This window comes from Lissotriton vulgaris, chromosome 2_1 (assembly GCF_964263255.1).
Source record: "Lissotriton vulgaris chromosome 2_1, aLisVul1.2, whole genome shotgun sequence".
Lineage (NCBI taxonomy): Eukaryota > Metazoa > Chordata > Amphibia > Caudata > Salamandridae > Lissotriton > Lissotriton vulgaris.
Window position 1 is genome coordinate 1962221678 of NC_141687.1, and position 17176 is coordinate 1962238853.

Consider the following 17176-nt stretch of genomic DNA (forward strand, 5'->3'; position numbering starts at 1 on the left):
TATTGTTGGTTTGCACTGCTGTTTGCTGTCATATCCCCCTCATATATAATTGCTGGTTTTCTCTATATATTGCTGACATGTCGCTCTGCTGATTATTGTATTTTATTGATCATTGTATATAACCCTGGTTTTAGTCCTAACGTAGTCAATTCCCTCTATCCCTATCCATGTGTGTTGCCCTTGCAAAACCTGTTCACAACGTGTAATACCTGCAAAGCCCTCTGATACCCAAACGGGTCAAGTCCGCGCTCCATAAAACTTCAAATAAATAAAAAGGTGTTTGATGTAATACTGGCATGTAAGCACTAATTTAATAAGTTGTTATTATTGTCATTTGTTCAAACATTCATATTAACTTTTACCTATACTTGCTTTATTAATGTCACACAGAAGAAACTTACTGATAGTAAATCTGCTCCCATTTGGCTCTGATAAAGTCCCATGCTAGACTCTGTCCTATAGTGTTGCCTGCGATGTAACTGATGGTTGCAGCAGCATCCTGCTTTCGAATTTTTGTGGCATCCAATGTGTACTCAAGATACCTATTGAAGGAAATAATATGCATGCTGCTGATTAAAAAGAGCAACATATTCACCAGCTAAACATAACAACTGGAAGCATGTTGCAACAAAAAGTTCATGGAATATGAAATTAATAAAAACATACTCATATATTACATGTTGCAATATTTTCTATAAACCATTTTACTTTAAAATGAATGCCAAGACAAGCTATGTTCCCAGTAGGTTGCAAGCACACACACATGTGCAGCATACTTTCCATCAACGCCCAGTGCCTCTCCAGAAACACGCACAATTCCCTGCATCTGGAAAGAAATCTAACCAGCATTAGCAATGAAATATGTCTTGCATTTGTGAGAGTTTAAGCTATTGTCATTGTAAATGACAACCCCTTTTATTGATCTGTTTTGATAATTAACATATAAATAAAATCCATTGTCATTTACAATGCCAATAGCTCAAACTCTTGAATATGCAGGTCCTCGACTGCCATTGTCCCGGGCTGCTTGGAAAGTAAAAGTATGCATGACCCACTGAAAGTTGCAGGAAAGTATGTCATGCCTCCAGTAGGAGAAACACATTTAAGAAAATAGTGCTTACAGACTAAATAAGACATACTGTGTAACAACTGAAGTAAAAGGACAAGTTCTCATGGGAGGTTACAAATGAACACAAGGCGGTACTAAGGAGAGGACTAACCAGACAATTAACGAATCCAAAGCCAGCATTTACAAGGAACAATGACACAAGCCAATGAAAAATTTGGGTGGAGCTTTAAGTCCATACTCGAATACACCATGCCTCACAGAGCAGCGCATGCGCTGCCCAGACCCGCCCTAAAAAGCAGCTGGTTTAAAAAGATACGGAGCATTTCAGTAGAATGTATTTTTTCGGCCTGTCTTGACACATTTTGGGAGTCAGGAGTTCATGCTTTGATTGGGCAGAAATTGTGTGCTACCTCAAAAAACCGCTTGCTCCATACTCATCTATGATGATTTTGTTTATCATCCAGCCTCCTCAACTGGAAATATTAGGGTCACAGACATGGCATTGTAATGCTATTAAAGTGTCTTAGACAACTAGATAATTTATGTTTTTTCTCTGGCAGACACACAGATGGGAGGAGGGCAGTCTTTAACCTGCATGGATGTTTAGGTCTGGTTGACAGAGCAAAATGTCACCTGACCTTTTAACTAACACAAATATAATTGCACAATTCTTTGCTTCCACATAAATACATATTCAATTCTATGCTATGTGTAGGTAATGCTTCATATTTCCATACACCATTCCTTTGAAACCAGACTTATTGGTATTGGCATTTCTTGTTTTTCTGTGAATGTAGTCTGGTAATTCCATAACTGTAGATGTGGTTATTACTCACAAATAACATCGTAAAACACAAACTTTGACCTAATCGGAGTTATCATAGGAACTTCACAGACTTTATTTTAAAGTTTTGTTTTTAATAATGTTTATTAGTTTTACATGTAGGTTACACATATGCTGAGATAGTGGGAGGAGTCCATAGTGTCACATATCAACTCAAACATAATATAACAGTTGCTACATTTTTCACAAATATAAGGCTGTCAGTGATGTCTTTTCATACTACTACAGTACTACACAACACTACGAACATATTTTGTAAAAATTTGGCGTCCGTCATGTGCCAGAAAATATTGTTGGGTTAGACAGTGGGGCCCATTGTATTGTCATGTTCACTACAGTGTGATTTGTCTGGTTGTGTGTGTTAGGTCCTGGCCAGTTTTGATTATGGGTTGAGCAAGGGTAATTAACAATATGATAGCATGGGTATGTGGGTACTTCCAGGAAGCGTTGTCATCCTGGCTAGGAGGGGGCACATCAGATGACAGGATGAAATGGGTTGAGAGGGAGAGGCATGGTGGCACCGCCTGGTTGATGGTAACAGGTAGATAGAGAGAGGTGACTGTCTCTAGGTGTGAGAATTGTCGCACAGTGGCACCAAGCCGGATGTGATTTGCTGCATTTTTGATTCTATAAATATTAAATTATTTTGCCAGCCTGGTGCATTAGTGGCAGTACTGTGTTTTTGTGTGTTGTCTTGTGACAGCATAATATGTTCAGACACCAACGCCCTGCGAGGTCGCACATCCATGTATGCATATATGGGGTTAAATTCAACTTCCAAAACATAGCCAGTCTGTGTTTGGTGAAACCGAGTGCTAGGTCTAAGAATTTATTAATAGTTTTCCGTCTTGTGTTGCATTTAGTTATGCCCAGCAGAGAGTCAAGGCCCTGTGCTATGATCGTTGTGTTGTAGGCTTCTGATAATATAGTGGCTATTTTGCCCCTGTATCCTATTATATGAGGACAGTCCCAGACCATGTGTATGAATCTAGCTTCAGGTTTATGGCATCGAAGGAAGCTCTCGTACATGTGTGATAGTCTGTGCAGGGTTAAATACGTCTGGTGAAGATAATTGAATTGAGTATATTTATTTCTGGCATTTGAGGATAGTACCTTGGGTACCCAATACATTGCGCCCACTGCTTGTCAGTTAGTTTAGTTGATAATGTCACGTCCTGATAGTCTCTGAGTGGTGCCAAGCGCTGGACCAAATCTGGTTGCAGGGAGTTGTACAGCATGATAATTACCCTTTTGCCCGCGACATGCATTAATATTATTTGGAGTGGGCTGGATATTTTGGGTGTGTCCCGTGTATTACCCCATGTTTTGAATAACGAATGAGTGAGTGATGCATATAATGAGAATGAGCCTGGTGAAATGCCATTATCGTCCATTAGGGTTGCGAACTTGCAAAGCATGGAGTCAACAAATAAGTCACCCCATGTCTTTAGACCGGTTGCGCGCCAGTCTCCCATTTCTGTGCGCTTTATCCTTGTGTTGTGACCCGGGAATATCCCAAGCAGTAGGTTGGGAGTTTAAGCTGGGGTGAATGCCTGGTCTGCAGGTACCAGGTCTCGTAGCTGTGAGCTGTGGAGATTAATATGTTCCCTGTCTTCTTCTGAATCATAGTCTCGCAGCCACTCAGCCACTTCAGTATCATATCTAGGAATATTTGGGATGACCAGCATCTCAATTGAGTAGTGTTGCAACTTGCCAGCCAGCGCATTGGCCATTGTAGCTGAGCAGCTGTGTTAGATCTGGGGTATTCACCTTTGTCCAAATAGGGCCCCTAACTTCTAAGTCAAGATAAGGGGATTACACTCCTAAATAACCCCTGCTAACCCCCTTGGTAGCTTGGCACGAGCAGACAGGCTTATATCAGAGGCAGTGTGAAGCATTTGTGAATATTCACAGTAATACAGTGTAAAACACTACAGATGGACCCAACACAGGTTTTATAAAAATAAGTATTCTTTATACAGACTTAGCACAAGACCAAAAACGACAAAAATCCACAATACTATACTTAAAGTTGACTTAAAGATGGTTAAAGTTGCTTAGTTCAAGTTAATGATAAATGAGACAAAGTTCTCAACAAATTACCTGGATGCGTAACGCAAAAATGAACAAAAGGCTTGCAAAAGGGGAGATGTGTTGGTTCCGTGATCCGGTGGAAAGGATGCGTCGTGCCTCAATGCTTACGCAGAGTAGGGGATGTGTCGTCATCCTTACCGGTGTGGAGGTGATGCGTAGATTCTCGGCCTGCGTGCCCGTTGAGGTGCGCAAGATGGCGCCTTGATGCGATGCGATGATCCGGTTGTGATGCAAGAAGATGGCGCCCTTGATGTGGCGATGCGATGATGATGGGAGGACGCCCTAGCAGCCTTGCGACAACTCTGTTCTTTGGAGCCCGACAGGCCCTGCAACACGCTTCTCCGGTGATGCGATGACGACTCTCTCGATGGCGTCACGCTTATCCGGTGGTGCGACAGCAGGCAGCTTTGACGAAGACATGCTTCCAGGGAGATGCAGCAGCGGCACCCTTCTCCGGCGATGCAACAATCTCAGCTGCTGCAGCAACACGCTTCCTCTCGGTGTGTCGCTCTACCAGCTCCCAGCGACATGCAAATGTCTGTAGATAGAATTCCAAGCAAGGAAATTCACAGGGGGAGCTTGTGGTGAAGTCTTTTGTCCCTGAGACTTCAGCAGGAGGCAAGCACAAGTTCAAGCCCTTGGAGAACATTCTGTAGATGATGAAAGTCCTTAAAAAGTTCCTGCTCCTTTCCCTTGGCAATGAAGACACCACTGCAGGCCAACCCAGCAAACAGCACACTGGCAGAGGGGCAGCCCAAACTCCTGTAGCTTCCTTGGTTCTTCTCCTTGGCAGAAAGGTTTCTTGTTCCCAGCAGTGATCTAAAGTTCTTGGGACTGGGTCCCAATATTTATACCCCAAAATCCTTTGTTCTCTGAAGGCAGAGAGGCCTCTGCCTAGTCCAAACCAGTTCCTGAGTACTTTGTTTCAGTGTGCAGGGCAGAGACATCAGACGCCCCACAGGAGGTGGAGCCAGCAAAGGGAGGGAATGCACAGCCCTGGAGCACTTTGTTGACATGATTCCTTCTCCTTTCACAGTGCGGGGCAGATACATCCGCCGCACCCCAGGAGGTGGAGCCAGCATTGTAGAGGGAAGGCCCAGCCCTATTCAGGTCCCAGGTGCAACTCCTCCCTCCCATCTAGATGCAGATCTCTCTATTCACCACTGGGCTGCCCCATCCTGTGTCCTGGAATTCCCCAGCCCTGTCACTCACAAACCCAGACAAGGGGTACGCAACCTAGCAGAGGCAGGCCTGGACAGTTAGGCAAGAAAATACCTACTTTCTAAAAGTGGTATTTTCAAACACAGAATGTTAAAAACAACTTTACTAAAAGATGTATTTTATCATTCTGAGTTCAGGCATACTAAATTCGAATTTCTACCATGTTCCCTGAGTCAGTTAGGATTATAAGAATGTAATAATCTAACTGCTAACTCTAGCCTATGGAGAACAGGTTCCCTTGCAATAGTAAAAAACGAAAACGGCTGTAATTCACTATTAGGACATTCTACACACACCAGGGCTTGTCCTACCTCAAATATTCAATACATCCTGCCCTTTGGCCTACCATAGGGGTGTCTGATATGAAGCAAAGGGAAGGTTTAGGGACTGGCAAGTGGGTGCACTGGCCAAGTCGACATGGCAGTACTAGACTGCACACAGGCCTTGCAATGGCAGGCCTGAGACACAATTTACAAGCTGCTTCTGTGGGTGGCACAACCAGTGCTGCAAGCCCACCAGCAGTATTTTATTTACAAGCCCTAGTGCACTATACTAGGGTCTGACAAGTAAATCAAATAACCCAATAATGGAATCACTAATCAGTATATCAATTTAAAATAGGGAGCACTTGCACTGTGGCACTGAATAGCAGTGGCACAGTGCCAAAAGCATATAACCAGTAAAAACATATCAAAACAGAGGAGGCAATCCGTCAAAAATGGAAGGGAGACTCACACCAATAATGCCAGGTCTAACAGCTGCAAACATTTTGGATATGGATATACACCCCATTGGGGAGAGTGGTAGTTCTGTCCAGAATGCTGTGGAGAATTGAGCGCTTGTGATCACTCTGCCCAGGCTGCTGTCTATTGTGTCCACTTGGGACTGGTATATTTGAACTCCCAAGTATTTAAAGGACTTATATGCCCATGTAAGGGGGGCCTGTGCTAGGGATGCTCAATGACTGGGGTGTCATTGGGTATACAAGAGATTTATCCCAGTTCACTTTGAGTCCAGAGACACGTCCGTAGTGGTCTAGTAGTTCCATCAGGCCTTGTAATGTTGTCCATTTGCCAAGGAGATATATCAATGCATCATCAGCATATAATGAGACAATGTGTCATTGAATGTTCACCTTGATGCCCCATTCCATGACTCGGCTGTGCAATGCACAGGCCAATGGCTCCATCACCAGAGCAAAGATAATTGGTGTCAGGTGGCATCCTTGCCTGGTTCCCCTTTCGATATTAAAAGCGCCCTAGACCATGCGGCCTGTCTTTACTCTTGCTTGCGGTGACTTTTATAGTAAGTTGATGGAATTGAAGAGCTTAGAAGCCCTGCCGTATTTTGCTAGCGCTGCTCTTGGATAATCCCATCCCAAGGAGTTGAAAGCCTTCTCTTTATCCAAAGAGGTGATCCATGTTGATTCACCCTATATACTGGCCCAGTCCAATAACTGGAAGAGTGGACGTAGGTTAAGGCTGTTGTTCCTGCTGGGATGAATACGTTTTGATCCGTATACACCAACAATTGCATTCCTTGTGCCAGTCTACTGGCCAGCATTCTGCCCAGTATTTTGTAGTCCAAGTTCAAGAGGGATAGGGGGGCAATATTATCTCATCTAAAGTGGGTCTCTGCCCAATGTAAGAAGTACCACCAATACTGCCTCTCGAAGTGAGGTCGGCAGTGCGCCCCGTTCATAGGCATCAGCATACGTCCGATAAAGGTGAGGGAACAGCTGTGCACTAAATAGAACTGCAGGCACCAGCGGTCAGATCCCAGGGTTTTCCCCTGTGCCAGTTGCTGGATGGCCCCTAATATCATATCTCAGTGTCCGAGATGGAGGATTCCAGGGCCATATAGTGAGTTTGTGGGATCGGGAGGAGTGTTATATGTTCCAGAAAGGGCTGTATATCTGTTGTATTGCTAACCAGGGGAGCGCTGTATAGAGAGGTGTAGTAGTGACAAAATGCTGAGTTGATTTTGGCCTGGGTGTTAACCAAACAGCCCGCGGAGTTGCAAATGGCAGTTATGGGTGTTTGGGATGCGTCTGTCTTCAACAGCCTTGCTAGTGTTCTGTCCGCTTTGTCTCTTTCCGCGTATCTTCTGGCTAAATATATTTTTTTTTCTAAAGCGCACAATCTGTCCAAAGTTTCCTTATGGGACAGTCTGGCTTGCGCTGGCATTGGTGTTATCTATGGGTCGGTAGGCATCAATTGCTCACAACGCTGTATCTCCAACCCAAGATCTTCTAGCTCCTTATTAAAGGTTATGAGTGTCCCATATACTGCTTTAATCATATGACCATGCAGAAAAACTTTGAATGTGTCCCAGTCAAGCCCTACATTAGATGCAGTATTCTCATTATCCTGAAAATATGTTACAATGAATTGTGTTGATAGGGTGTGCAGTGGGGTGTCTTTGAGTGCTTCCAAAGGAAAGCGCCAGGTTGCGTTTCTGGACCTGGATTTTACACATGCTAACCAGATTTGCAAGGGGTTGTGGTCTGAGAGTGTACAGCCGATGTATTCAGCTTGAGACTCTCTGGGGAGGGCTCGTGGGAACAGTACACCCAATCTATCCTCGTGTATAGAACGTCAAGCCCTGAATAATGAGAATCCTCTCTGTACGTGGGATGCAAGCCACACCACGCCCCCTGCAAGTTTGGTGTGTTGGCCCAGGTTTGTAGGTGCTGTGATATGGAAGTAGCTTGGATGCCCGGGAGCGGCCCTTGTCTAGATCCGGTATACAATTAAAGTCCCTTACCCAGCATAGTGGTGCTGAGGGGTCATGACATAGTTCTGGTGTTAGTGTCTTTAGGAACAGTTAGGGGCATATAGTGACATCAATGGTATTGGTTGTCCATCTTGAGCCCCTTCTAATATCGGGTAGCACCCAGTCAGGTCAGTTCAAGTGTGTAATACCTCTATTGGGGTTCCCGGTACCACCCATATCAGTGCCCCTCTTGCGTATCCGGCAGTAGCGGTCGGCAGTAGGTGTTTCTATAGGGCGGTGACGTGGGCAGGAGGAGGGTCAGGGTGGGGGGAAATAATGTATGGATTACGGAGTTTTACAGGTAAGTAAACATTTAAATACATAAAACGAATTTCGTTGCGCGCACTGCATCACATTTGGTGATGCAGTGTGCGCAACGAAATTCGTTTTATGTATTTAAATGTTTACTTACCTGTAAAACTCCGTAATCCATACATTATTTCCCCCCACCCTGCCCCTCCTCCTGCCCACGTCACCGCCCTATAGAAACACCTACTGCCGACCGCTACTGGTATCCGGAGTATGTGGTCCCCACTATCATGCCCTTCCAGCGCTTGCTCATTAGGGCAATTGTCTGTGGGGTCAAATGAGTTTCTTGGAGTGGAGAAAGTGATCCCACACCCACCTAGGTATTGATTAACCCTGTGGCACTTTGCGCGCTCTACTACCCCATGGACATTCCATGTCAGCAACAAAATAGGAGTTTTGTGTCTGCCCATCCCTGTAGGTTCGGTATAAAATGTTGGTCTGAGGCACATTGTGGTGGTAGTATTCCCCTTGTCTGCCCATAGATGTGCTTTACATGCTTTGTGTGTGGGTAGTAGTAGCCACCCTGAGTGGTAGGTATTATGTCATGGCACAGATAGTGCAGATTAAACAGTAACAGTCTTCGACTCCCACTCCTATGCCTAAGCACCAATGGGCAGTTGGCCATGGTTAAACTTATAAATGGAGAGACAGAGGAAGAAATTAAAAACGCAGGAAAAATATTAAGGAACAATTCTGTAACAGTAACTCTGTGTGGGTAGGGAGTGAAGACTGTGTGGCGATTTTGGAGTGCCCGCTTGTGTGCTGTATTGTTTGTGGCTCTGGAGTGACTCAGAGGATAATGTTCAGGTGGGGGCGCCTTGGCTACCCTAGTCACTATCCGGGTCTGGCGGAGAGGGGTAGGCTACACCGAGAGGACACGGGAGCATCAACCTTAGCTACAGAGGCTTGACTCACCGATGTCTATCCCGCCAGACACTGCTGTTACATTTAACCTGTGACCTTTAGGCATGGAACAATGTATATGCAGGTACTCTATTTCGTAACCATAAACACTAGCACTGATACTTTGATGGATCAGCATAATTGTAGACACTGAGTGCGTTTTATAGGTCCTGAAGAATCGCGGGTAATTGAGCCCTTGCGAGAAACATGTCGACCACAACTTTCACCTATTAGCTTAGTCGGGAGTGGGGAAAACATTATTTTCCAAACCTCCCAGGCTAATTGTTTTTAGTTAGCACATGGGACCACCTGAATAAAGTTCCTTCCGGTACCCCTGCGCTATTTTAACTTCACATACTGTCTACATCTCTTCTAGGCCCCTCATCCACACTTCACCCAAGGGCAGTTGGATTAAAGGATCTCCATTAACCGCATCGCTGCGGCGGCTTTTCCCGCTGTGCGCGGCATTTTAAAAAATCCCGCGTAACGTGACAAAGCCAGCTCGTCATCCGCGCAGCGCAGGTAACGCCCATGACGAGCTGGCTTTGTCATTGGCGTCGAATGGGTTAAAGAGCCCCTCTTTGAGGTGTTGCCCATTGGGTATTGCACCGCCCACCCAACGAGGAGCATTGCCCATGATGAAGCATTACACCTGTAAGGGTGTGTGAGGCCAATATATCCAACAAAATGGATACCCATAGGTGGGTTACTTATTAGCCCCACTACATATCCACTTCCCTTAGACCTGTTTTTTTAAAAACCAGGAACAGCCCAGTCCCTTCCTTGTTATCAGTTAACTAAGGGCCCACACTGTGGTCTGGGCCTTCCAGTCTGTTTTTGAGTGGTAATTTGGCCCTCCGGATCGTAAAGATCCTCCTTCCCCCTTGTTGTATACATACCCTAGTCTGTACTCACGTTAGCAGCATGGGACCTTGCATGTGGCTTGTATCAGGCACATCACATCCAATCATCGGTAGTCTAGGGGGTGGCGGTGATGCTTCCTCCCACCACCGCTGCTCGTTGTGAGCCTGTCAACGATTGGCTGTCCTCTGTATGGTTCTCGAACTCCGAACCAGATGATGAGGGAGTGTGGGTTGACGCTTGTCTTTCAGAATTTTTCACCGCTTGAGCCCTTTCTTTCGCTGCTTGGTCCTTGGTGAGTCTCTGTCACTGGTTTCTGATCTGCTGTCCGTGGCGTCTTTGTGTCTGCCATCTTTGTGGAGGTGCGGACCTTATTATCCTACTGGAGGCTAGGCCGTTCTGTTCTATCCAATCCCACACAGTCTCCGGGGTGGTGCAGAAAGTAGTTTTTCCTTCTTGCTGTATTAGTAGGGTGGCTGGAAATTGGAGAGCTTATTTCAAGTTCTGTTCTCCCAAATCTTTCTTTGCATCAAAAACGAAGATCTGCGGCATTGTACTGCTAGAATGTAGTCTGGGTATATGTGTACGGCATAATTTTCAATTGACCATGGCCCATGGACTATTGTAACCTGAAAAATGTGGTCCCTATCTCGGTAGTTGAAGAGGTGTGCCACCACAGACCTCCTGGGCAAAGGGAGCTGCCGGGTACTTTATGGGCCCTTTCCACAGAGAAGAATTTGGTTTGTTTGCCCTGGAGGACCGTGTCGACAAACCAGGTCTCGAGATATAATCCTGTGCTTTGGCCCTGCGCTCGCTCAGGAAAGCCCACTATATGCACATTGTACCTACGTGATCTTCCTTCCTGGTCCTCCACACGATCCTGCAAGTATTCCACCTCATTTCATAGCTACTTGGTTCATTCATCTGACTCTTATCATGTGCCACCAATGACGACTTTGAGTTTTCAACTCTTTCCTTGAGGCTCTTATGGTGTTCCTGCATGAGACCCAGTTCAATACAGAGTGAGTCAATCTTGGGGTCCACAGTGGATTTAATGTCCAGGATTGCCACCATAGAAACAATGTGAATGATCGGATGGTGCATCCGATGCTTGGCTTCCAGTTTAGAGGTGATCTGGTGATCTATTTGCCTGGTAAGGTGTGTTCCCTGCTTATGCTTGAGGTTTGTCTATTTTATTCCTGCCCATCTTGAAAGGGTCGTTGTTTTTTTAAAACCCCTGTGGCTATTGTCTTCCGTGAGAGATGTCCAAACTCTGTCTTCGTCCGTCACAATGAATGCATCTTTTGTTTCTCTACCCCTCTGGGGCTTGGCCTGGTCTGCGCACTGGTCCTTTCGATGCATGGAAGAAGGGAGGGTGTGCCTGTCCTTTCCTGTTTGTGTGATATGCGGGGAACAAGCTGCCTGAGTTGCAGCACACTCGGAGGTCCTGACAAGGAGTTGTTTATTCATCGTAGTGTTTCACACTTTCAATGGAGTCAGGTATTCGTGCCTAGCGTGAGTTAAGAGAGTAATGTTTCATTATTTGCAATATGAATGCTCCGTAGGGGAGAGAGGCAGATGGTATTGGGAGGTTTTGGGTTTACTATTCTCTGCTCCTTTGTCTTCCCTTCTACTTCCTCTCTTTTTCACCCAAAGTTTGTATGACAGAATATAAATTGGGTGGAGCTATTCCATTCCGATCTAAAGGCATCAGCTTGAAACAGGGGGTACCCCAAAGGTCCAGTCTCAGCCCAACCCTCTTCAACCTGTATGTTGCACCAGTTGCAGAGATCACGGACAGGTTTGAGGTGGAAGTCGTGTCTTATGCACACGGCACGCAACTGGTTGTGACATTGACACAGCCGGAAGAACAAGCCGCCACCAACTTCTGCTCTTGTTTGGAGGAACTGGCAGCCTGGATTGCAAATAACTGCCTCAAATTGAATGGAAGTAAGACCAAGGTACTAATTGTGGGGAAGGCTCTCTCGGTATGGACCTTGGTCTGGTGGCCTCCAGCATTAGGTCCTCTACCCAATCCAAGTGAACAAGTAAGGAATCTGGGGGTATGGTTTGACGCCAAAATATCATTTGAGCACCATACCAAACAGGTGGTAGGATCCTGTTTTGGGATACTGAGGGTTCTCAGAAAGACTCTGAACCTACTGCCACTCTCAGCCAAGAAAACCATGGTCCAGGCCCTAATTACATCAAGGCTGGACTTTGGGAATGTCCTATATCTGGGAGCAAATGCCAAGTGCACTCAGAGGCTGCAACGTATACAGAATGCGGCCGCACGCCTGGTACTGAAGTTACCCAAGAGAACATCATCAAAACGAGTACTGAGATCATTACACTGGCTCCCGATGAAGGAATGTGTAATGTTTAAAGCCCTATGTGTTGGCCCTCGAATCTTACAGGGTAAAGGGGCCACCTACCTCTACAACCTGTTAACCCCGTACCACCCATCCCGACAGCTGAGATCCAGCGGTACGGGACAGGTTCAGGTTGCAAAATTTAGAAGAGTCTGAATGGGAGGACACTCCTCTTGGGTTTTAGTAGCCCAATAATGGAACAGACTCCCTCTGAATCTCCGGTTACAGACATCAGATCGGGTTTTCCGCAAAGAGTTGAAAACTCACCTGTTCCCTAAGAAGTAGGGAGGGAATAGGGTTGGGGGGCTGATGATAGCAACTGCAGCAGAGGTATCTCGGCTTTCACGCTGGTTTCTATAGAGCGGGGACACACCAGTAAATGTAACCAGGTGCTTTACAAACTCAATTTACTTAATTACTTACTTACTATCACAGTGAGTACGCAGATGACAGCCCTGTAAACATGAAGTGTTGTTCTCTTCAGCGGTGGAGCCCTGGTGTCTTAGCAGGGGCAGTGCACTCCATCCTTCAGAAGGTAGGCATACAAAACTGTGAGGTGTGTGCCGCAGCACAGTCCGTAGTGGAGGGACTTCTCACTCATTCAATTTGATGCACTCAAATGCAGGGAGGCACTTGGGGCCGTCTGCTGCATTTTCACCCTCCTGAGGAGGCTCCTGTGGAGCTCTGAGTAGGAGAAGGAGAGAGGAGTGATGCCTCCCAGCGCTGGGAACAGATCAGTATTGTAGGCCACAACTGGATGTCAGCCTGCTGGTCTGCTGATGTCGGTGGCTCACCATTAGCATCCACACTTCTCTGGTTGCGTATCGCTTTGGTGGCTTATGTCCTCAGAGTCTTCTCGCCGGGCACGACACTGCGCTCCCCCACTCACCTGAAGCCAGCTCCAGTCGGGGCAAACTAGAGCAGGCCTACACTGTCACTGGCAAATGTTAGCTGACACCTGGGCAGGCCCACAGAACTGGTTTAGAATGACTAAGGGAAGGGGTTGTTAATTTTCATGGTAACACTTCTAGGGTGGGCACAGGGACTCTGTACAATGGGAGAAGGGTTTCACCTTCATGGGTATAAGCACAGAGGGGCACTGTGGGATCGTTTGCAGTAGTGCATATAGTAGGTCGGTAAAATTGGATACTTTTACCCTACTGGTTAGGGAGGGCCCAGAGTTACTCTCACCCACAGGTGGGTGCCAGGCATATATGTGATATCCTCAGTCCCCCGCCTCAAAACACTTTTTGGACCCATGGAAGAACAGAAGAGACTGGACCTGCTGCTGTGACTTGAGAAGATTCTAGAAGACAAGACCTGTTCTCTCTCTTGTACCGAGGACAAAGGAGACTCCAATGGTCATAAGGATTACTTACTGTTCAAGCAAGAGAGACTCAAAATGCTACAAGAGGCCTTTCCTGCATCTGCTCAGCTGACTAGTTCTGACTGGACTTGCCATGGACCCTGCTGATGTCCTCTGCTGGAGCGAGTCTTGAGCCCCAAGTGCTATCTCCAAGGTCCTGTACACCTGGCTGGTGTAAAGGTGTACTCCTCCTAATATATCCTGAAACCTTGGACTTAAAAACATTTTGTTATCAAAGACCTCTGGAGGTCTAGGAACAACTAATTCAAAGAAGGTACATTGTTGATGTGCCAAAGAATCTGATTACTCCCTCTCTGACATTTTCCAAAGCAGCAAATCTGATTCACCTGGACCTCGCAGAGAAGGTATCCGAACTTGTAGAGCCCTTTCCATCTACTGCCTGCAGTCTGCCTCGCTGGAAGAATCTGAGCACCAGAAAATTGACTAAGTATGAATGTAGAAATCTTAACTATGTGAGGGTACCAAAATTGTCCAGCATGTGCAGGACCTTCTCTGGGCACAAAATTCAAATGTATCCCTCTTGGACATGCCACTTCAAAACTCAACAGCTCCTAGTGAAGTGATGATTTTTTCTCCATCCTCGAGACTAAGGGCATGATTATGATCTTGGCAGATGGAATACTCCATCTCAAATGTGAAAGATAGTCCGTCCGCCATACTACAAGTTCCATTATATTCTATGGAACTTGTAATACGGCGGACAGGATATCCATTACATTTGTGATGGAGTATCCCATCTGCCAAAATCATAATCAGACACTAATTCCAAAGGTAAAACGTCTGAATGGGTCAAGCCTGGTTTCTGTATCTGACCAGTAATCCATCACAACTGCAAAATCATGCTCAGCTGTGGGCCGACATAGGTCAGAAAAAATGGGTATGTGCTAGATTTTCAAGATAATCACAAACAAGCTACTTATTTTTGTTGACCATCAGTGTGTGAATGTGAAACCTGTGAAACCTGTTTGGGACATTATCTTTGGCCGGGCTTAGCTCCGCCATACGCTGCTGCCAGGACTACATCCCCCAGCAACCCCGCTCGCGGCGAGGACGCCGCAGACGCGATCATCAGGCGCCAGGAGGCGCATAAAGGCCTGCTTGGGGCCGAGGCCTCTGTGAAACCTGTGAAACCTGTTTGGGACATTATCTTTGGCTAAGCTTAGCTCCGCTGCACGCTGCTGCCAGGAAAATCTTCTTGGTACACAACCTTTGGCCGGGCTTAGCTCTGCCATACGCTGCTGCCAGGACTACATCCCCCAGCAACCCCGCTCGCAGCGAGGACGCTGCAGACGCGAGCCTCAGGCGCCAGGAGGCGCATAATGGCCTGTTTGGAACCTCGTCCCACGGGGCGCGCGCGGGACATGCCGGGAGAAGCCAGGGACAAGGACGGGGCCGTCTGTGGCCGTCGTTGGCCGGAGGAGGCTGGGCTGGGCCACCCCTCTAACGTGACATTGATCAAAGTGAGACCTTTTAATTACTGCATACTGTTTGCTGTACGTTTTGGTGTGTGCTCGATTGATTATATGTTTCCCGAATCTGCCACCTGCCCCAGGTAACCCCTGATAACCCAAGGCCTATCAGGGTTTAGGATCATGGCACTACGTACAGGGAAGGGGAGGAAGGCTGGGACATGCTCTATTGGGGGGAGTATCACTGGGACTCTAGACAACTTTATTACTAGAGCTGCGGTGGTTTTAGAGCACGAAAAAGCACTCACAGAAAAGCTCCTATCACTGGAATCTTTATATTTGAAGCGATCCTCCCTGGGCACCATTATGTCTGCTAAAACACCCGAACAGCCTCGGACTCAGTTAAATGGTGACAGTCTGTTAGAAGAAAGTACAGGGTCTGCTGGGCAAATTATTGGCACCACTTTGAACCCCACAATCGATAGTGCCTTATCTGATGAAAGCCGGCCGTCTATAACATGTACACCAAAGGCTCCTTTCGATTCCCTGCCCACTAAACAAGTATTAGGCCCTGTGCAAATTGGTAAAAGGAAGCAGGGGGTAGGACGTCACAAGGGCAGATGCCCGAAAATAACAAAAACAACTAATAAACTAGGGAACTCTCTGATAGTTACCATACCGGGCATAAATAACCCTCCCCAGAGACCGCTCACTGCAGCCCAAGTTATCTCCCAGACACAGTCATCCAAGCAGCCTCCCATAGCCTCACAAATCCCTGAAGGTCTGGCAGAACAAGTGGAACAAATAATGAGGTCCTTCATGCTTCCTCTAATAGAAAGAATGAAAGCGATAAATGTGAGCTTGGGGAAGCTGGAGCGGGCCACCACAACTAATTCACAGTTACTAGCAACTCTTGTAGCTAGCAGCTCTGAAACTTACGGCCCAGTTATACAACATTAAGGGCCCGATGTAGGTATCAAATACCGGTCGGAAACGGCCGATTTCGGCCGTTTCCGACCGGTATTTGGCCTACTGAGATGTAGGGGACCTTTTTTTGTCCGATTCGGTATTTTACCGATTCGGTAAAATTACCGAATCGCAAAAATACCGAATCGGTAATTTTACCGATTTTTAACTTTGGGATGTAGGTGGGACTACTTTCTGTCCCACAGGCCCTTCAGATTCGGTATTTTAACACCCAATCCAATTGGGTGTTAAAATACCGAATCCAGGTGTGCATGCACATGCGTGCATGCACACCTATGCCATGTGACAGACAGACATGCCCTTAGGGCATGTCTGTGTGCCACATGGCTCACATGCCTGTTTTGGGGGTGCTAGAGGGTGTCAAAGTGACACCCCCTGCACCCTTGCACAAATCGGTAATTACTGAATCGGTATTTACAGAATCGGTAAATACCGAATCTTACAGATTCGGTATTTACCGAATCTGAAATACCTACATCTCCCCCCCTCTAATTTACCACTTCATAAATACCAATTCGGTATGATTCGGTATTTATGAAGTGGTAAATGTAGATTTACCTACATCGGGCCCTAAATAACTAACAAGTCCAATACTAGTTTTTCACAATTAATCCCTCAAAAAAATCTCTAACAGTGAAAGGGCCACAAAAATCATCTAATATTGAGACTAGTAAAGAGTCTGAAAGGGAAAAGCCAACAAGTACAGTAAAAGTAGAAAACCGTAAGGGGACAGTTGGGAAAAATTCTGCAGCCATAGACCGGGCTGTGGAAAAACCAAAGATAGAAAACAGAATGTATAATGTGGACAATTTACCAGTCATTGATCTCCCTCCTCAATCAACGCCGCTGGTTATTATCTTGGGCAATGTACCCCCTCTGCCTGAAGAAGTAAAAGAGGGTTTTGGACAACTTAAAAATAAGGTAACACACTGGCTGTACCGTAAT

General features: G+C 46.3%; 1 protein-coding gene across 1 annotated transcript in view; it reads right to left on the bottom strand.

Annotated features, from left to right (window-relative positions):
* Nucleotides 1-17176, bottom strand: part of LOC147733565 (aminopeptidase N-like) — a 268819-nt gene that overhangs the window by 36740 nt on the left and 214903 nt on the right. Inside the window, exon 18 of the mRNA XM_086958151.1 lies at nucleotides 402-542. Coding sequence (XP_086814277.1) covers nucleotides 402-542 — 141 coding nt within the window. The remainder of the gene's footprint in view (nucleotides 1-401; nucleotides 543-17176) is intronic.